This window comes from Macrobrachium nipponense, chromosome 4, assembly GCF_015104395.2.
Source record: "Macrobrachium nipponense isolate FS-2020 chromosome 4, ASM1510439v2, whole genome shotgun sequence".
In the NCBI taxonomy this organism is placed as follows: Eukaryota; Metazoa; Arthropoda; class Malacostraca; order Decapoda; family Palaemonidae; genus Macrobrachium; species Macrobrachium nipponense.
Genome location: NC_061100.1, coordinates 127,482,043 through 127,503,971, shown reverse-complemented (window position 1 = coordinate 127,503,971; position 21,929 = coordinate 127,482,043). Strand labels below are relative to the sequence as shown.

Sequence of the window (21,929 nt, the reverse complement as noted above, 5' to 3'; positions counted from 1 at the left end):
TGTGTGGTTATGCATCGAAATATGAGCGTTGATGACTGAGATTTTGAGTATGCGGATGGAGAAATTTCAACTGGAGAGTAAATACTGATCTTTAGTTCCATGGAACCACTGTTCATTATGCAAGGAACTGTGTTTATCTCTGCACATGAACACAAGATTTTTCAAGGTATTGATTATATGATAATATGAAAAATAACTTTAACAAAACGTAAAAACTAGGTTTATATATTTTATCTGACTTGTGGGAGCTGAAGTGCTTGTTTGTATTCTTATCAATTTATATACATACATACATGTAATATTAATATATATATATATATATATAATATATATATATATATATATATATATATATAATATATATATTAGTAAGTGTACTTGTGAAAGAAGAAAGATGTGTTAGCTAAGTCAGAGAAATGTCCCATTCCGGGACCAGTGCTTCAACGTATCAGTCTGAGAACTGAATTCTAAAGAAAGATCTTAGTCTTCACAACTAAGTGTAGTTCGATAAAGCTGGTAAAGACGTTCTTTCTTCTAAAAAAAAAAAAGTGCTGACAAAAAAAGCCTTAAACTTGTTATCAAATGACAGTTGTAACAGTGAAGCTACGAGGTTTATAGCTATATTACCGACGTGTTTCCCTAAAAAACGTACAAGCATAATAGCACCGTGATCTCCTACAGAAACATACACAGAAATCATTTACGTAAATACAATCATCACAACATTTTTTAATCATTTTTTTTACAAACACTCTCTGCTTCAGATTACTTGAGCAAAATCTACAAACATTCAAAGGTATGCTGGATATAAGCTATCCTGTGAAGAGATTTGAGTCTAAAGCCAAGTATAATAACATCAATAATACAAAACCATGTTAATACGATTATTCAAACTCTTCAAGCCCATCCAGTTTTGGATTCAGTGAACAACATACAATTCTGTTAGTGTTTTCATATCCAGAATACATGTTAAGACTGCTTAATTAAGAGGGTTCATATATTTCCAGTATCCCCTGGACTTTACAGCATCTAAGAAGTAAAGCATATCGACTTTAGAACCAACCTTGACATTTGCCAGGTTTTCTAGAGGCCAGACACTGATCAGTCACTCAGCGCAGCGATGTGGAAATGGAATATTACCCTTTGGCTGTCAAACCTTTATCTAGAAACAATTTTCAATATCGTTGACTTGGCCCCGTTGTCCGGCTAGGATTCGTCTTGAAGGAGTACTCAGAGCCCTTATAGTCTGCCGGTTTATACTGGGTGTTCGTGTAGTGGATTTCTGGCATGCTGAGCTGTTTCGTCCAGTGGTTCGTCCAATACAGCTCTCCAGGGGGAGGCCGCATTTTCTCTACCTCTCGACAGACGCTGACGCAGTAAATTAGGGAACCAAACAGGACCAGAAATCCGAAGATCAGCATGCAGAGACCAATGTACCTGTTGGAAGAGGCTTTTCTTAGTTTTTGGTCTCGTCTTTATTATTTTCTTGAAATCATTCAAGATTGTGAGCGTACATATCTTGGGAATGTATGGTTTAAATGATGCATCTGAAAGGTAAGCCTCAGGTTAAATTTAAGTCCGTGGATGTTCTAGTTAGCATAACTAGATATTCTTGTTATGGTAACTAAAGCTTCAGTCATGTTGAGAAGATTACTACTTTCCTGAAACTACCGTACAGCCAGTCTGGACTTTTCAAACGAAAGATGATTTGGAATTAATATTCTGCACAGGGTACTAACCAGAGATGCGTAATTGTATATATCCGGAAAAAACAAGTAGCTTTTGACATTTTGAACTTACCATACAAAAGCTGGGTCGTAAAGCTGCAAGACAACCACGAATCCCAGAGTAATGAGAAGGAGACCCAGATTCAAGAGTATCATAAGGCAGCAGACACTCCTGGTGTTGGGGCAGCAGGGGTGTGGGGCCGTCATGGTCTCCATCACCAGCTTCCCGCCTCTCGTGGTCTTCGTCTTGACGCTCACCACGTCACTCCGTCCACCACCAGACCGATATGTGTACTGGCTGAAAGCAAAGAGTCACTTTACCTCTCTTTTCCTTTAAGAAACGTATCTATGACAAAGAGTTGAAGACTTCAAATATCCGAGCGTTTATTACAACGAGCAAAAATTCTCAAGGAAATCTTTATGTTTGAAAACTAGGATGTTTTCCATAACCTGATATGCCAATTGAGACTATGGAGGTTACCTCAGGCACCATTTCTTTACTTTTATTTAGTTTGCCCTACAAATGGAAACTTAGCATATAGATATGAAATATATACTCTACTATGCGCCCTCTTGTACATACTGGAACTAACATTGATACAAACGGCATAAATTGAGTAAAGTCAGTGAATCTGTCAATTCTAATAGAATCTCAGAAAGCTACTGTGATACTGAAGCTATTGCATTTAATCTTTCAGTCTGTTGATATAATACAATTGAGTAGATTCAGAAAATATGTAAAAGAATTACAAGGCGTAAAGGATATTCGGTGAGAATATTTTGGAAATGAACCACTAAAAGCAGAAATTTTTTTTTTCTTTATCTAATTACAGTCTGGTTGCTTTGTGAGAACTAAATAAGACAATTTCCCATTATGGAAATAATTGTTATCTGTAATTTACTCTTTTAAATTAAAAATGGTTTTTTCATGCTCTTTGTCTGCATAAGAAAAAAAATTTATTTTTACAGGCACATGTTCATATGACATCCATGTATAGGGTGACCATACGTCCCCCTTTGAGGGGGACAGTCCCTCTTTTTGACTCTTTATCCCCCCAAAAATTGCGGTCTTGGGGGGACGCCCTAATGTCCCCCTTTCAGCCTTTCTCTTTTTATGTAATTACTACAATTTTCCTTAAAAACTAGAGACTAATTTTTATTTAAAATGTCAGCAATAAATAACGTCTGAATAAAAACAATGACATTGATAAACCTAATTTATCATTATCTGTTACTGAATATACTTAGTGAAGATCAAATTAAGCCAAAAATACTCCAAAGAATGATGTATGATTTTTTTTCCTTTTAAATAACGTCTGTAATTTTCCTTAGAATTTAAAGTATAATTTTCTGTTTAAAATGTCAGCAATAATGTCTGAATACCTTAAAATGTCAGCCATAATGTCTGAATAAAAACACTGATTGATAGATCTCCTCATTTATCATCACCTGTAATTGAATATAATTATGTATTATACTTCTGAATTTATAACGACTCATCATAAGTGCATATACTTTTGTCCCCCTTTCGTAAGTCAAATAAATGGTCACCCTATCCATGTATCCATTTTTGCGCCTGACTGGTTTGGTAGGGGGAGGAGGGGTCGCTGTTAAACTCACAATGAACGTACAGTACAATAGTTCCATAGTTAGTTGATATAAGTTCATTTTAGCATTGTTCTGAATGACTTCACAATGGTTGTAGGCATTCTACTCTCCGAAATTGTATGGTTTAGAGATTTACTTGAATTGCGAGGATTAGGAAGCGTGTGAGCGCACGCACGCACACACACACACACATATATATACATGTGTGTGTGTGTGTGTGTAAAACTCTGGTATCGAAAAAATCAGAGAGAGAGAGAGAGAGAGAGAGAGAGAGAGAGAGAGAGAGAGAGAGAGAGAGAGCTTATAAAACGTGAATAATTTTGGTATCTTCACGAGTACTATTAATCATGTCATGATCTACAATACCTGAAGCTGAAATTGTCATTATGAAAGGTAAAATGCCCTAAAGCGAACAAAACAATCTAGACAACAGACGCTGAAAGAGGTTTAAAAAAGTCTTGAGAATAATGCAAAGAAATTAATATTGTCGAGTCAACTTGGTTATAGCGGATAATAAACCTGTTTTTTGCTATTACTGAAACCAATTTCACAGAGGACACGCTAAAAATAGAATCAAATACCACCATAACCTTCAGCCTGCTGTTGCCTTGCATTCAGCCCTGACCTGCAGTTGACCTTGTTTCCGCTATTTGCTTAAGAGCCAAGTTTTCCCGTTTTATCAAATGGTACGGTGCAGAAGAGGCGTGTGATCTTCTCTCTAACCCCTTTGCTTTAGGTCTTCATCCTAAACTTATTTCATCATCTCGTTAGCCGTAGCACAAGATTTAAGTTGGACACATTCCCATTTATAAAGTACAAACTCATTTCTTTGATAATCATAGACTGATTCTTTCAATGGTTTGCATGACTCCTGTTACTATCACTGCTACTATACTGTTGAATTTTCATAACGAATTGTACTTTTTCCCTCCTATTATTTCTAGTCCTAACATGACATTAATTTCAATGACAACAGAAAACACGGGGAACAATAGCAAACAATTTGCTCATTTCATTCATCGGGCTTAATTGCGAACCGCAGCGCCGTCTGGCAGTCAGAACTCCCAGATTGCCTGTCCAAAGTTTTTCAAGATTTAGGATGTTGTAGCTGTAGAAAATTCACATCAGCCGTGCATCTGATGTCTAGGCCAGTCCATTACGACGCTCCTGATTGGCTGTTGATAAGCCAATCATAGGGCTGGAAACTCTCAGTCTCTCTCGAGAGTTCACATAGGCAGGATGTATATGCTTCACCTCTCTTGAGAGATACTTTTGAAAGACATATCCCTCATGAGAGGTGGAACATACACCCTTCCTATGTGAACTCTCTCGAGAGACTGAGAGTTTCCAGCCCTGTGATTGGCTTATCAACAGTCAATCAGGAGCGTCGTAAGGGACTGACCTAGACATCAGATGCACGGTTGATGTGAATCTACTATAGTACCATATCCAGTGGCGGATTTAGCGGGGGCGGCGGGTCCTGCCTTTCCCACCCCCCCCCCCCCGCCGCTAACACCCACCCACCTCCAGCTATGAATGGGACCCCTAAGAGTGGATTATTATCAACATCAATGTCAGCAAAATCAAAACTTATAATAATAATAGTAGTAGTTGTTGTTGTTGTTGTTGCTGTTGTACAATAGTAGTATAAAGAACAGATTTCAGAAATCAAGTGCAAAATAAAAATTAAAAAATCAACGATGAAACAACGGCTGTGAGGGACTACGAATACGAGAGAGGAAGAACAGAACAGCAAGTAAATGTGGAAAGTAATGAAACAAAATTCGTAAGTGGCAACAGAGAGAGAGAGAGAGAGAGAGAGAGAGAGAGAGAGAGAGAGAGGATGACTGATATGATAGACTTTCTGACTTAGCTATTATCCACGTTCATAGAGATTTAGAAATAAATGCAGATGATGTGATTGATAAGTTTGTTTTAGAAGGCAAACATAAACTGGAACTTGTTCTTTAACTTTGCTTTTTTATAGTATGTTAGCATGACAAATGCTTTACCCAGTTTACCGTTTATGAAACAAGTAACTTAAATAGGTTACCACTTACCTGTGGCAAATATATATTTTTCTTTTTACTTTACTGGTGATTATGTACATTGCTTTATTTGCTTAATTACCAGTATGCAACTAATGCAAGTATAGCAGATCATTTAATATCTGTGGTAAAGAATGGCATTTCAGTGTTGATCAATATTTATTCTCTAACTATTGAAACTGGAATGTATTTTATACTATATCCCAATTTCAGTCAATCAGTAGAGATCTGTAACTGGTTTCCATCTAGCAATAATTTTGGTTACGGGTTTTTCATATTAACCATCATAAAAGTACCAGAACTTGCTCCAAAACGCTTGTGAAATGTTATACAGCGTTTTGTTCCGGTTGCTCTGCCCCGGACCCCTCTGAAGAGCTACCGTTCACCCTAGACCCTGTAGCATTGTCTCGAGCCTGCGGCGCTCGCCGGCCCTTACTTTAAGAAACAGCCCCTCCCTTTCCTAAATCCTGGATCCGCCACTGACCATATCCCAACAAATGGTCAAGGATAATTGATAATCAATGGTGTTTGGTGTTCAATGTTCGCCACCTGTTCATATACAGGACAAAGTCAGTGCCACATAACTTCACCCACCGGCCGACTATCTATGTTGCTGCTACGGCTCATGGGGTATCTTTGACAGTGGCTTGCATGTAGGCTGAACTCTTATGCATTCTAATATAAAATAAAAAAAACCTCAGACTTTACTGAATGATTTCATACGTAAAAACACCTGAGACGAGAGAAAGCTATAAATCTGAATTCTGATTTCTACTGCGGTGTGAATCACTATACTCGGTTTTTTTCCATCTGCCACCCGCCTGTGGTGTTTGGGTATGGTAACACTGCGTCCCGGGCTTTAGATAGTTACATTCAGCTTACATGCAACAATAATAACAATATCCTATTTCGAATATTAATGGTGTAATTCGCATGCAGTAAATTATTAAAACACTTTTCAGTTGCAAATGAACACCCAGATATCCATTTATTTACCTAAAACTTACACATAGCGTAACTATCTGAAACGCGGGACGCAGTGTTACCATACGCAAACACCACAGGCGGGTGGACAGATGGAAAAAAACAGAGTATAATAGAAATGTTTCGGCCTCTTTGGACTGCGGCCATTTACCGCCAATTTCAGCCGATGTGTGGTTGTAAATATACATTTACATTCGCTATGAATGATGCTTAATTAGTGGGCAGTTTCTAGCACACAAAAATTGCCCTATGAAACCAACATTTAAATTAAGTGAACATACATCGATGACAACTTCAGTCTTCAAATTTTCTGGGTGAGCCAACTCAAATTCTGTTTCCTTTTTTCGTCGTGACGAGAAAAATAATTTAAAGGCAATTCACGGGTCCTAGAAGTAATTTACAAATGAATCACCAATATGAATAATTTCCTTTTTGAATTTTGATTTGGATAAATAAATACTCCACAAGTATCCTAATATCTTATTGGTAACGGGAAGAAGAAGAATGCGCAGTCTTTGTATATCTGTGTAGTAACGAGTTGTGTTGCTTGATATCTCGTCTTTTCTAATCTAAGACTAAATCGTTGTGAAATTTAGCGAAATAAATAAGTGATGGTATTGAATGATAGATACCTTCAATTGGAAGTAAAAATACGTAGCTTGCATGCTGCTGGAACGAAGTGATTGTGGATGAAATTAACTGATATTACATGTTTCGCTGAAGTTACAAATGGTGTTACTTGACCCTATCTCGGGATTGGATCCTTGCAACAGAATAAACGGAGGAGGAAGCATCAAAATTTGACGATGATGATAAAGAAAGAAAGTAACAATAATTATAGTAATTTGATAAATTATGATTTCAAGTGGTGGTAGCACGCAGGGTAGGCTATGCTCACGTTTGATGATCTAGGCTAGCCGCGGAATTTAAAAACATAGGCTAGCTTATTCCCGTGCTGATGCTATTCAACTGAATTTTATGCTCATTAGTGAACTGCATTTACGCCAGTAACTGCATGCAGGGATACACAATGTATAAGTGCAATAGTAAAGATTACCAACCCCTTCATCTAAGATCAGCTGACCAACACCTTACATTGCATTTTTGGCGCTTCATCGTAACGACAACTGAAGTATGCACAGGTTAGTAGTTGTCAACACTTCATTTCCGTTTCTTGTTCGCCACTGTCAAATTTTTAGTAGTACTAAATTCTCCTGTAACCTATTTAGGCCATTGAACATAAACAAATAGCAAAATAATCCAGTAACCTAAGTGCTTAGCGACAATGTTCACACTTCATAGGTATTAATGTAAAGGTAATTCATTCAAGCACCTGTATATGATTCCATACACACACACATATGTATGCATATATCAATACATCCACATACATTTGTATAATTATTTCTACAGAATAGTTCCGCACGGACTGCAAGGAACGTAACCGCGGATACGACATCCACTAGGGATTGGGGAGTCCAATGTATTTCGCCGTGTTTAATACTGGCTCCTAAGGGTTAATTACAGTCGTCCGAAAAAATATTACTTAAAATTCTTGTTCAGGAGGTAAAACTGCATAGAAAAACCGCAACTGCCGTAGTCTAGGCCGCCGCGGAATAGTACCCTAGATCTACCATTACTTCTTCTAATAGACCTGTGTGCCGTGGAGTTTCGCGATTTAAGTGGGGTGGCTTTAGAGGGTGTTAACTTCCTGGCCAGGAAAAGTCTTTGAGTGTTGGGGCGGTAGCCCTCTGCCATTCTTAATTATGACAGCGACCCACCAATGACGAGTAATCATAGCTATCACTAATTCACTTAGGTAAATGGTGCACCTGAGATTTTCTGCAAACATATTATATATATGTAATATACAATATATATATATATATATATATATATATATATATATATATAGAGAGAGAGAGAGAGAATATGTGCCTCAGGGTAGACATGACCGCTGGGTATAAATTCCTTGTAGTACACCTGCATATTATATGCATCACATGGTCAAGTGGTATGTATATATATATATATATATATATATATATATATATATATATATATTATATATATATATTATATATATATATATATATATATCTATATATATTATATAATGTTATTATATATATTATTAATATATATTATAATTATATATATTATATAATATATATAGTATATATATATATATATTATACATATCTTTGTTCTTAACACGAAATATCAGAATTTACGCAAGATATTTGGTAATAGGTCTACCTATTCGATTTTACTTTTTCTGGTATTACATGTAAACTTGGGAATGGCAGAAAATAAAACTGAAGCAGATGTTACCAAAACAAAGTAATTAGTAACTGTTTTGTGTTATGTACAGACTATGCTCCTTGAAATGTCTGAATAGTTTTTTATTTTTCTTCAAATATTTTGGATTCCAGAAAATCACTTCCTTCAAACTAAAAAAAAAAAGTTTTTATTTGAAATTACTGACAATTTAAATAAGAAATACCAACCAATAGGACTATTCTCACATTAAGCTAGCCTCAGACCACTACGGGGTCGAACTCGTTTTTACTTATGCGTATTGCAAAAGTATATAGAAAAAGAATCATATGAGAGAGAGAGAGCTGATGCAGGGGTTGCGTAACGGACATTTTGCTTCATTTGCGCCAGATTCTCCGCCACCCAAGTCTATTTAGAAAATGTGGACACAGATGATGGACCGCAAATGATTACTTTGCTGGATTGCACGCAGTGTGATCCGACGCGGAAACGTGCAGATGTCGTGAAACGGCGTCTTTCCATCTTCGCTTCATGATTTCAATCAGTGGAATGCTGAAGACGGAAGTGTTGTGCAATATCATTATGTAGCAGAGTATTACGTTCTTCATGAATAAATGACACTAACAGTATGTGTCTGTGATAGCGCGCGCGTGATTTATGTACGTATATGTAGCATATTTTTTAAGGTATCCACGCGGGGCACAATTTACCTCAATCTCTCAGTAATTTTTGCCGATTCTGTTTGGAGTTAGATCCAAAAATTTCTTTATGTCAATTAATTAAGCGTAACCATCGTACAACTTTCAAAACGGTTAGATTCCCATTTGAACTTGGCTGTAAAGTACAATCTACTAAAATAGCTCTTCAAGTAGATATATTCTTTTTAAGTGTTATAAGGTGTTATAACAGCTCGCCTCCCACCTTAAAAAGTTGCAGCTAGCCGACGAGAGCAATGTGGCGTCCACCGGTTCCATCGGAAAAAAAGTCCGTATTAGTATTATTTATAATATATGATATATTATATATATTATATACTAGAATATATATATATATATGTATATGTGTGTGTGTGTGTGTGTGTGTGTGTGTGTGTGTGTGTGTGAGGGAGGGGAGAGACGGTGGGCGCTTTTAAGTTTTAGGCTTAAAGTAATCTGCTAGACCATTTTTTATCATAAATTCCCGTTTACTTAGTGTAATAATCGACTGCACACCACTGTAAGTCCGTCCTTGCTCTTGCTAGCGTGGCAACGTGCAACGATTGCACTTTTATCCATTTTGTTTTTTTACCTTTATTTTTGGCTGTTTATAAGATATTTTTAATCAGTTAACAGTAGTACATGTATATGTATGTATATATATACACACATATATATAATATATATATTCATATATATATATATATATATACATATATAGAACATATATAAATATATTAATATATATATATATATATATATAATATATATATTTATATATATATACATATATAGATACAATATATAAATATATATATATATATTATATATATATAATATATATATATATATATGTGTATATATATATATATACACATACATATATATATATATATATATATATATATATAAATATATATATATATATATATATATATATATATACACATATATATAGCCAATGTTTTGCGTTTGTAAGGAGAATAATACGTGATAGTGTCAGCTGGGCTTCTGTGGGGCCCAATAATTGAGAAGCATTAAGCGGGAGAACGGAGATTTGTGAAGAAGTAACTGTACAGGATACACGCGAGTGTGGTGTGTGTGTATATATATATATATATATATATATATATATATATATATATATATATATATATATATATATCAATTGCACGTGACTTCTACGGGAAAATATGTAGGAAGTCCGTTATAATTCCATCATTTGCATACATAGAGGTTAGGCCTTCAGATGCCAGTTTGTAGCGGATTCTTACCTGATCTCGGATTGGGGTCTGGGTGCCATTCTCGTCGAGGCATAGATTTCAGAGGCCGCTCTCGAGGCGGCCCTTCGCTCCTCCTCCAGCTGCTGGGAACTCACGACGGCTTCATTCCTGACGGTGAACTCACTTTCTGCCCGGTCGCTCGGGGCTCGGTCATCGTCTAAGCCTGGATTATAATAAACCTGGAATTCCAACAGAATTTTAGTTTCGGAAGCAATAATAAAACTCCATTTCTTAAATCAAGGACGAGAGAATACTGTACGTATTCTCTAGAAGTTGTCTGAAATCTTGACCAAAGTAGTCTGCGCGAAAATCACCTCACTGTCAGACATCATTTCACCGACATTTCAAATCCCATGGCTCTGTTTAAAAGCAGCCTATTCACTCAAAATGAATCATTTGAGGTAGTGATGCACTTCATGCTGGAGATTCGAACATCAAATCATTGTTACTTATGGTCAGGAATATTCAGAATAAGTTTAATCCCACTTGCGAGAAACATGACTTAAAATTACGGAAATAATATAAATTAAAAGATAAATAGCAGCTTTGGTTGCAAGAATAAACGCAACCATCATGCGTGGACTCAAGAGAATAAAGGAACTACAACCAGTCGGCAGGAACCACCATGTGCCGGGACAGTTACCGAACGGAAAGCGGTTTTCCGAAATTGCTCCCTGGTGACCCCGCCGTTAGGCATTTCCTCTCGAATCCTACTGGGAAGTTCATATAGGCAAGTTCTTTACCTTCAGGGTAGAGCTATTACTAGTGCTATTGTTTTTGTTAACAGAACTGAAGTGTTTTTTCATGACCAAGGTCTAGAGAAGTATTCTTTAGACCTTGGTTATGGCTGAGACGAGTTCAAACAACTGTCTGAAGAATATAACAAATTTCCAAGAAAAAGAACTCATCGATGCTCTTACCTCCCTTGAAGAGTATCCTTCTCTGTTTAGTGATTCTCTAGACCTACTCCTCTCCCTCCTTTGTCTTCTTGGGGGCCTGTCAGGGGCATACTCGTAGCTACTGACCGAAGAGGGCCGATACCCACTTGGGCCGGGCTGTGTGTAGTCCACGTAGCGGGACGATGGCGGCTGAGGTCTCTCTAGACTCATGGCGGTGGACTGGTCGCAGATAAGGCTACGATATGCAGCCGCGATCTAGGATCAAAACAGACTTGACTAGATATGCCGCTCCAGAAACTTTCCTTTCGACTGTCTTGGTGCGTGAGATATCCAGCGGTGAAAGTGACGTCAGTATGCGTTTGAAGATAAAAAAGGAACCAGTCCCGCGGCGAGAACAATTGATAGGAGGAGATCGTGAGAGCTGATGTCACCAGAGAGGAATGTTGGAGAGCAGGGAGACTTCAGGAGAAGAAAGCAATCCGCATCGATCAAGCAGACGTGATTTGACTCCCTGAAAAAGTAAAATGATTGATTTCAATTAAATGAACGATACAAAAACAATGTAAATATTTATATTTTTCTTTTAGGTATACAATGCCAACTTGTAATGTCATATCAACTAGAGTGATGAAACAGTTAAAAAGGCCTCATTTTCGTTGTAATACAAGGACGTAGACAAGAAGGCAAAGTTGCCAAACAAGTTTCGTTATGCTATTGTTGCGATAATGAACTTCCTTTATTCCTTTTATATTTCTGTCACATCATTTCAAGAGGGAGGAGACAAACGTGAAGGCTTCAGTCTTATGCAAAGATTGCTTTGTAATGAAATATCATTATGACACTTCCTGTCATGCCATTGCGTACTATAGAACAATGGCATATTCCAGGGTAAAGATTTTTCCTCTCCTGTACTGTCAAAATTTACCTGTGATTGGAAAAACTAAAACATTAAATGACTGGCCTCCAGGTCACGTGCAAAGCAAGATACCTATTTGATCAAGGTTCATGATTCTAGCACGAGTAAATATTTCCAATTACTGTTAATTATGTGTGTGTTTCTGAGAGAGAGAGAGAGAGAGAGAGAGAGAGAGAGAGAGCGAAAGTACCGTTTGAAATATTATTTTTATTATTACTCAGCCAAAATAAATTTTATATTGAGGGTTATTTAATAGAGACGTAAACACGTGCCAGTCATATCTATCATTTGACGGGTGAACCCATGACAGCGTGTCATTGAAAAGCCACACCCCATAGCTGGTTTGCACATATGCTTTGTATAACCCACCAGTAACAATCGACCCCCTCACCTATTCTGCTTCATTTATCTGTATATTGCAAGCATTCTCTCACTGAGGATGGTAAGGCACCCGCGTTCTAACAGTACTTACTATATAGGCTTGCCGAATCTCCCACCTTCTGCAACTTGCAAATTTTATGTCCTTGTCACCGCTGGCTCAAACTCTCACAGTCTCACTAAATATCCAGACTGAATTTCGTTGTTACTTAACCACTTTGTCTTTTAAGTCGCACCTTTTTCCTGTCTCACCACTTGACTTTCATTGCTCGAGTCCCTCTCAACAGATTTCTTACGCAAACTATGCATATTATTATTATTATTATTATTATTATTATTATTATTTTTTGTCTTATCACAGACCAAAAAAAAAAAAATTATTATTATTATTATTATTATTATTATTATTATTATTATTATTATTATTATTATTATTATTGTTGGTTTTATTGAAAATAATGGCTATTTCAGCCGCCTTTATTTTGTATAGTAGTTTCTCTATTCTTCTTATTACTGACTTTTTAATAGCCAACCTGAGTACAGAAGAAAAGTCCGTAATAAGAAGAATGGAGAAACTTCTATACAAAATAAAGGGTTGAAATAACCATTATAAACAATAAAACTTGTATTAATGAAGGTCTACTTTCATTATTATTATTATTATTATTATTATTATTATTATTATTATTATTATTATTATTATTGGAGAAACAAATCCACAGTTATGTAAATACATGTACATTTACATAACTGTGGATTTGTTTCTCCATTTGAAGACTCGTGCTACTATGAGGATTTTTGAATTATTATTATTTTATTATTATTATTATTATTATTATTATTATTATTATTATTATTATTATTATTATTATTCTAAATCCTAACTATAGAGGCATTGCACTTAGGTTGTTGGGTTGGTTGTGATGAGAAATAAATCGACAAAACGTCTATAGATAAACAGGCTAGTTTAGAAAAGGTAAGAGTCCCATAAATCAAATATTTGTATTTAACATATCATGGCTACAGATATGGAATTTAAAAATTCGTTTCTAACGGCTTTCGTTGAATTCAAATTGATATTTGACTGCGGCACTAGATCAATATTATGGAAAACTTGCCATTATAGCATTCCTGTTAAATATATAAAGCTAATGGAAATAATCCACGAGTAAAGTTAATGTTGATGGTGCCTTGTCAAGTGAGTTTTAAGTAGATAGTGGGGTGCTGCAAGGGAATGTTACTTCACCTTTGCTGTTTGCCCTTTTTATAGATTATATAATAAAAAAAAAGTGGTCACAGATTGAAGAGAAGGTTTATGTTGGAGTAACAAAAAGTTGACAGACTAGGAATATGCAGATGATGCTCTTTTGATCAGCAAATCACCACAAGATTTACAAATAAGTTTTAATGGAATGCATCATATGGCTAGAGATGTGGCGTGAAATAAATATAAGACAAACAGAAGTAATGTGAACAGAGCATGCACAAAGGGATGCAGTAACACTAGATGGAGAAAATATTAACGAGGTCGAATCCTTGAGATATTTAGGAACAAAGATATTTGGTACAGGAAATCAAAACGGTTGAATTGAATAAGAAAGTGCAATTTCTATTATTATATGAGCATGATTCTTAGTAAGGAGGTCTATACTCGGTTTTTTTCCATCTGTCCACCAGCGTGTGGTGTTTGCGTATGGTAACGTTGTGTCCCGGGCATTAGATAGTTACATTCAGCTTACATTCAACAATAATAATAACCCTATTTCGAATATTAACGGTGTAATTCGCATACAGTAAATTATTAAAACACTTTTCAGTTGCAAATGTACGCCCAGATATCCTTTTATTTACCTAAAACTTACACATAGCATAACTATCTAAAGCCCGGGACGCAGTGTTACCATACACAAACACCACAGGCGGGTGGACAGATGGGAAAAAACCGAGTATAGACATCCTTACTAAGAATCATGCTCATATAATAATAGAAATTGCACTTTCTTATTCAATTCTAGTGTTGATTTCCTGTACTGAATATCTTTGTTCCTAAATATCTGAAGGATTCGACCTCGTTAATATTTTCTCCATCTAGTCTAGTGTATAGTCGAATTGAGGATAAATATTAAGAATCAGATGGCAGAATAGGGTTTGAAAGGATTTTATAGAGGGAACTAAGAAAGTTCCAAATGAATGTGAGGTAATGATGAGGGGATATACAGATGGCTTGGGCATGTCCTTTGCACAACCTCTAGTAGTGTTAGTTGGCTCCTGTGGGTATCAGAAGGGTTGGATGACCCAGAGCCACGTGATGAAAACTATGAAAAGTGAGGCTGGAGATGCGTGGTGATTATATATATATATATATATATATATATATATATATATATATATATATATATGATTGTATAATATGTATATATGTACATATATAAGTGAATACCACAGGAAAATGATAGGCAGAAAGTCAGTACCAAGCCCTTTCGTGACCCGACGATGCGTGAATAAACAAACACGAAAGCTCTTGATACTGACGTTCTGCCTAACATTTCCCTGTGGTATTCACTTATATGCTGAAGTTGCGTGCATCTACTGTGATTTTTTAGCATTATATATATATATATATATATATATATTATATATATATATATATATATATATATATATATATATATATATATATATATATATAATATGAGAAAAGGGCAATAAGATAAAGATGCAAAGTTGTGGTTAAGCAAATGAAATGTGAATTTTGTGTGACTTGGTTGATGTTTGCAGGTATTGCAATATACATTGACTGAGGGGCAGTGAACAGAAACAAGCGACACTAACGAATGAATATGACGGTGTTTTCAAGAGGAGAAAGTCGAGAGTAAAGAGGTTCAATGGAAGCCAGCAAGATGGCGCTGAAGGGGTACAATATATGGGAGCAGTTGATTCTTACAGGTATTTGGAAGTAAATACAAACGATATGGTAGAATGATGGGAGAAGGGATTACACAATACGGTAAGCCAGGAGGGTAATGGGGGAGCCTATGCCCAACTGTGTCATTGGAAAAGAAAGCACGAACGTGTGATTGGATTGTTAAGCCACCTTTCAGGAACTGAAATGTAGTATAGATGCTGAATGTGAGAGAAACAAAAAGGCTGAACTTGTTGAGATGAGCTGATTGCAGTGTCTGCGTTGTAAAACCCCGTCCATACGGACGAGCTTTGATCGACGAACATTGTTCGATGTGACGTCAGAAGCGGAGAACCGCAGAAAAGTCAGAACTTTGCCCGCCGTTTCTCTGCTTATGACGTCACATCGAACAAAGTTCGTCGAGCAAAGCTCGTCCGTGTGGACGGGACCTAAGAATAAAGATATGTGTGAGGCATGTGGAAGTAACGTAGCAGTGGTAAAAGATTAATGTACAGGAATAGATGAATCAGTATGTTTGAGATAGTTTAGTTCACTGGAAAGAAAGGACTTTTGGAGGGAAGAGTATACATAATTCGCAAGTGACAAAAGGGAAGAGCAGAGCACGACCAGAAAAGGTTTGGGGAGATGGTTTGAAAGAGGGAGATATTGGAAAGGAGGGACCTTAATATCCAGGAAGTTGTAGAGGTCATTTGCGAAAGATGTTTCTGGCCGTTTGGTAATAACCAGTATTTGTAGGTGCATGAAGTGGCTAACATTTTGGAAGTTTTCTGTGCTGATAGTTCATCCACGAGTTAGATATAATCTATATATATATATATATATATATATATATATATATATATATATATAAAATTGTCTAACGTTTATACATACATATATATAATATGACTAACGTTTGATATATATAATATATATATATATATATATATATATATGTGTATAATATATGTATATATATATATATATATATATATATATATATATATATATATATATATATATATATATATATATATATATATATATATATATAAAGGAGGGATGGTCACTTTTTTTGACGTATGTTTATAACTATAATAACCACAATACATCCGTAACTTCTCGACTTCTTCAAAACATTTTCGTTTTTCTGTTGGATCTTGGGCTTTGTAGTGACAACCATAAAAAGAAAAGGTGAAGAAATTGAAAAGTTAAGAGGGCCTTGTAGTTATTGTAACTACACACAAATAATATATATATATAAATATATATGTATATTATATAATTATGTATATATCTCATCTGTGTGTAGTTGCAGTCACTACAATGCCCTCTCAACTTTAAAGATGGAAATACCCAAATAAATAAATAATATGTAGAACGGAAAAGCGTTATATTTCGGTAGAAGTGGATTTTTTTTAATATACATTTTATGGGAGTTTATATATATATATATATATATATATATATATATATTAAATAAAACATATATATATATATATATATGTATGTATGTATGCGTGTGTATGTATGTATGTATATAATTTTTGTCTCCACATAAAACTGTAGCATACAGTTATCTCGATTATTGTTCCTGTATGATAAAATCAGGTCAATTCTTTGTTACTTATGTTTTTATAGTCAGTTTTTCGGAAAGGTGAAAACGTAAGATATAAAAGATTAGCTCTATCAAGTGAGATTCTCTATCATAGTAACAATCCATAAATATATACACAAATATATACTGCTTCATTATCTATGAATAATCATGAATGCTGCGAGAAAAGATGCAGCTATATAACGACACAGTGTCCAGGTGTCGTTATTCAGTCAGCCATAATGTAAACCCACGTCACGTCGTCCCTAACAATCCTATAAATACCAAACAGTGTCCTTCTCCCAGCCCACACCTTGCCCTTCGCGCAACTCCTACTGACGATCCTCAGTCAGGTACGCCCCTCAGACTTCCGAGTGACTAAAGCAGTTCTTCGGAATAACCAGAAGAAAAAGCAGTTAGCAAATAATTATGGTGGAATCTCGAGTAATTGCTAGAGCATAAATACATGATAAATTGCTGTTCGTAATGACCGTGTAAAGAAATATTTACTTAGACTTTTTTGGTTATTTCCCGATGTTCGTAAATGTTGCGAGAATTCCATTAAAAGGCTAGGCTTTTATTTTGCAGTTGAAGTCAAATGGGAAAGTTGGAGAATAATATGATAAATTTAAACAACGGCAACTGTGAAATCCAGAGAATTGTGAGAGTGAGAGCAATTATATATATATAATATATATATATATATATATATATATATATATATATATATATATATATATATATATATAAATCAAATAAATAAATAAAACAACTGCACACAACACCAAGGTCTTATGTTCAAATATCAAGTGGGGAGGGATTTAATAATTTTTTCATTGAGGTTACTCCACCTACTGATATCAGAGCATGTGGCCCAGAAAATTGACAATCGCGATTGGCTGAGTCTAATTGATCGTAGCCTTTTCGACGCCAGATAGTTCTCCAAAATCAGTCAAGCGTCATGAGGCTCTCTCACTCTCCCTCTGACGTCGCTGATTGCATCATTGAATAATTGCGGCGATGACGCAAGCACGAACATTTCCGAGTTCTTATTCAAGGAAAATGATCCATGCAGGTGTGATACTCTCCCACAACATCAAGGAGAAATATCTTAAAAAACGATTACTCGGGAATCTGATTCATTTAGCACGAAGCGAGCACAAAGAACATTTTCTGCGCATGTTAGCGCCGATCCACCAGCTGTTCGTTTGTCGATTGTCAGTGACGCGAAAATTTAGCATTTATAGCCATGAGTTGAATATAAATATAGTACAATGTCGTATAAAAGGCTATCTGCTCCGCTCTAGATCTCGTATAGGTAAAGTATGATAATTTGTGTGAACAATTCGTCAACACCACACGTGCGCTCATGCACTTGGAATGACTTGGTCGCTGTGAGTGTCAGTTTTTTTTTCTTTCTTTCTTTTTTTTTCTCACCACATTCCAAAACTCGCAGCACTTGAATTAAAATTGTGAGTTCAATCTCACAGAGCTTTCTCACCTCAGAAATGACATTAACCATTAACACTAAAAAGAGACCGATAAAATCGTGCATTTAGTATTAAGAGAAACGCCACCCTAACCAAATCCAGCTTTGGTGCAGCCCAGGTACTGAATAAAATCTCAAGGCCTCCCGGTCTTTCAGCTGACTGGGAAATTGAGCATTCGGCAAGGCTTCGTTGTGTGTATGTGTGTGTGTTTGTATTTGTATTTTTTTTAACGCTTCTAGTACTTAGCAGGTTTTTCATGAATAGCATAATAATTGGAATAATGTCGTGCCTAGGGTTGTTGGTTAATGTTTCCTTGAAATTATTTCCCAGTTTTATTATCATTGCGATTTGTTCGCGCTTTCCCTTATTTTTTCTTATCCTTTTAGTTACCCAAGTATTTTTTATTACACGTTGAATCTTCCTTGGAACACAAGCTGGACCTGTGTCTAATTTTATTGGCTTTTGAAGAAATGCTTTTTTTGTGTTGCAAGCTGGACTTGTCTTCTTTTGAATTTTAATGCGCTATATAATATTACAATCCTTTGTTAAAATGGGCTCGACCCATATATTTTCATGTCTGTGTTTTTGTATGTAAAGTCTGCATATCTTTTAAGAAAAATCATCATTAACTTGCCTTATGTTATCGCCGTATAAGCATTAAATTGCTTCGGCGAATTTTCTGCTAATTTTATGAAATGGTATCAAATAAGGACAATCAAATATAATATACTATACTATACTATCATTATTCGTCATGGCTGGATCAGGGTCCGTCTCATTTCTTTTCCACTGTAATTTATGTCTCCATTTTTTCTACCTTGGAAGAATTTTCTCAATTCATGCGGTATGGTAAGGTCTTTCTTTCTGTCAGTGCTTAATTTAGAAACAAAATATTAGGATAAAAAGAAGGATCTAACCGTATATTAAGTCAGGCCTGTACCGAGGGGGTGGGGTGGGGGACGTCGAACGACCCCCCCGAAAAAAAATTTCTGGAAGTCCATATTTTCTGTGACTATCCTTTTCATTGACCTGTACTTGCAAAGTAATAAATAACAATCTTTTTTTTTTTTGCAAGTCTTTTTATATAAATTTTGTCATTAAACATTAACATCATTCTTTAGCAGTAGGAAATACAGAAGTGATAACAGGAATTAAGATATAGGCCACCATATTTGTAAGTGATTTTAAGTAAAATTCTGTTAACCAAAGTCGGTACTTTGAATAACATCTAATTGGGTAGAAGGGCATAGACCGCATACCCAATTTTTCTTCTTAATACAACTAAAATAACATTTTCAAGTATTTCGTCTTGTATATCCCCATATATGCAATGACACTTATAGAAGAAAAGGTCCACTTTTGGGAAAAATGACCCCCATCCCCCCATAAAAAAAAAAATGGGTACGGGCCTGTATGCTTATGATATATGATGCTAAATTCCCATGCTTTTTGGTAATCCATATATAACTTATTTTTTTATGGTCTTTGTATAGCTTGGAAGGTTGCTTAGCAAATTCATGGTCATATTTCCTCTTTTAGTAAGAATGCACGAATGATATTAGTAACAAGAACAGTATCTAACGCTTGGGACTTCGGAATTACAACTGCAAGTTGCACGAGTTACTGCAAGAACTTGGGGGGTAGATGTGCGCGGCGTTCTTTTGACGGCGTACATCTGATACGCACTGTTTCTCTTCTCCGACATACTACATACTCCACCTTCTTTTTTTCCCACCCTTTCTGAGCTATAACTGTGCTTTACCCGCCCTTCTCTCTGCCCATGTCTCTCCTGGATAGTTCTTTCATCACCGTTACCACATCTTTTGTTATCCTTATTATTATTGTCATTATTATTATTACTGAGACGAATTTTCTCAATGTCGAGACTGGCATATGATTAAAGTTCCACAATCATATTCATTAGTGGACTGTAATGATTTATAAAAGCGCTACAATAGCTTTCGAACCATGCACTGGGTTCATCTTCAGTCTAATTTGAAGATGAACTCAGCACATGGTTCGGCAGCTATGGTTACGCTCTTTTAAATCAGTACAATCCACTGCTGAATATTATTGTGGACCTTTACTTATTATTATTATTATTATTATTATTATTATTATTATTATTATTATTATTATTATTGAACCAAACAAAAACTTCTTTCAGTTTTCTTCTGAAGATTGAAAAAGAAACCCACAAAATCACTTTGTAACTTGTTTACTTCTAAGTATAACTAAATGTAAATACTTAGAAGTAAACAAGTTACAAAGTGATTTTGTGGGTTTCTTTTTCAATTATTATTATTATTATTATTCGGAAAATATTGACATTGACTATCATCATCAAGTTACAACGTTTAGCTTTTCCTCCATGCTCATGTGTTTTACGTAACTGACTGCAACAATTGTACCCCTGTTGACGTCAACTGAATCGTTTCAAACGCCACATTTAGTAATGTCGTGCTAAGAAGTGACCGTAAAAGGAATGCTCAAACCTTGGCCTTTGCTGCAGCCGCCGTGCAGAGATCTTTCTCTGGGCTCAAGTTCATTGCTCGAGGCTTTCGCGTCTGTAAACTTTCCTTTCTTTGCTTATATTACTTTGCAGTTTCCTCTTTTCGCATGTGGGTTTGTACGAGCTAGTCAGTCACTTTCGTAGACTTTTGCTAAATTATCTACTATTCATGCAAGCCATTGTGAATTATGAAAAGGAAATGCGTACGGTATTCGTATGTTTTTTTTTTTATTTAATCCGTGGAACGTCATTTTATTGCCTTATGAATTGTGTTAAAAATCACACGTGTCTCGGATAACCATAGGAGCTTAAAATTGAACATTATGCACATATGTGTAATGAAGTTTGATATTACACACACACACACACACACACACACACATATATATATATATATATATATATATATACATATATGTGTGAGCGTTACCCTTGCTAAGCCGTTTGCAAGTTGCCAATGCAGCACTCATGATTTGTGGATAAACCACTCAAGGTTAAACCTCCACAACGCTAGCCACTTAATCCTTTATTCAGGCTTCTTCTCTTCCGCACATCTGTCCGGCACTCGCCAGATATTCTTCTCTGCTTTCCTGTTTACATTTCCAGATTG

The 21,929-nt window shown here is 35.7% G+C and overlaps 1 protein-coding gene and 1 long non-coding RNA gene across 3 annotated transcripts in view; one reads left to right on the top strand and one right to left on the bottom strand.

The window, feature by feature from the left end:
- Nucleotides 1-372: 372 nt before the first annotated feature.
- Nucleotides 373-21,929, bottom strand: part of LOC135211158 (uncharacterized) — a 28,901-nt gene continuing 7,344 nt past the window's right edge. For both annotated transcript variants that reach the window (XM_064244341.1, XM_064244340.1), the window contains exons 2-5: nt 11,546-12,035; nt 10,617-10,804; nt 1,801-2,025; nt 373-1,437 (exon numbers count right to left, since the gene is read on the bottom strand). In XM_064244341.1, coding sequence (XP_064100411.1) covers nt 1,176-1,437; nt 1,801-2,025; nt 10,617-10,804; nt 11,546-11,734 — 864 coding nt within the window. In that variant the 5' untranslated portion in view covers nt 11,735-12,035 and the 3' untranslated portion in view covers nt 373-1,175. The remainder of the gene's footprint in view (nt 1,438-1,800; nt 2,026-10,616; nt 10,805-11,545; nt 12,036-21,929) is intronic.
- LOC135211159 (uncharacterized) overlaps nt 4,879-21,929 on the top strand; it is a 107,927-nt gene continuing 90,876 nt past the window's right edge. Inside the window, exon 1 of the long non-coding RNA XR_010313629.1 lies at nt 4,879-7,509. This is a non-coding gene — a long non-coding RNA (uncharacterized LOC135211159). The remainder of the gene's footprint in view (nt 7,510-21,929) is intronic.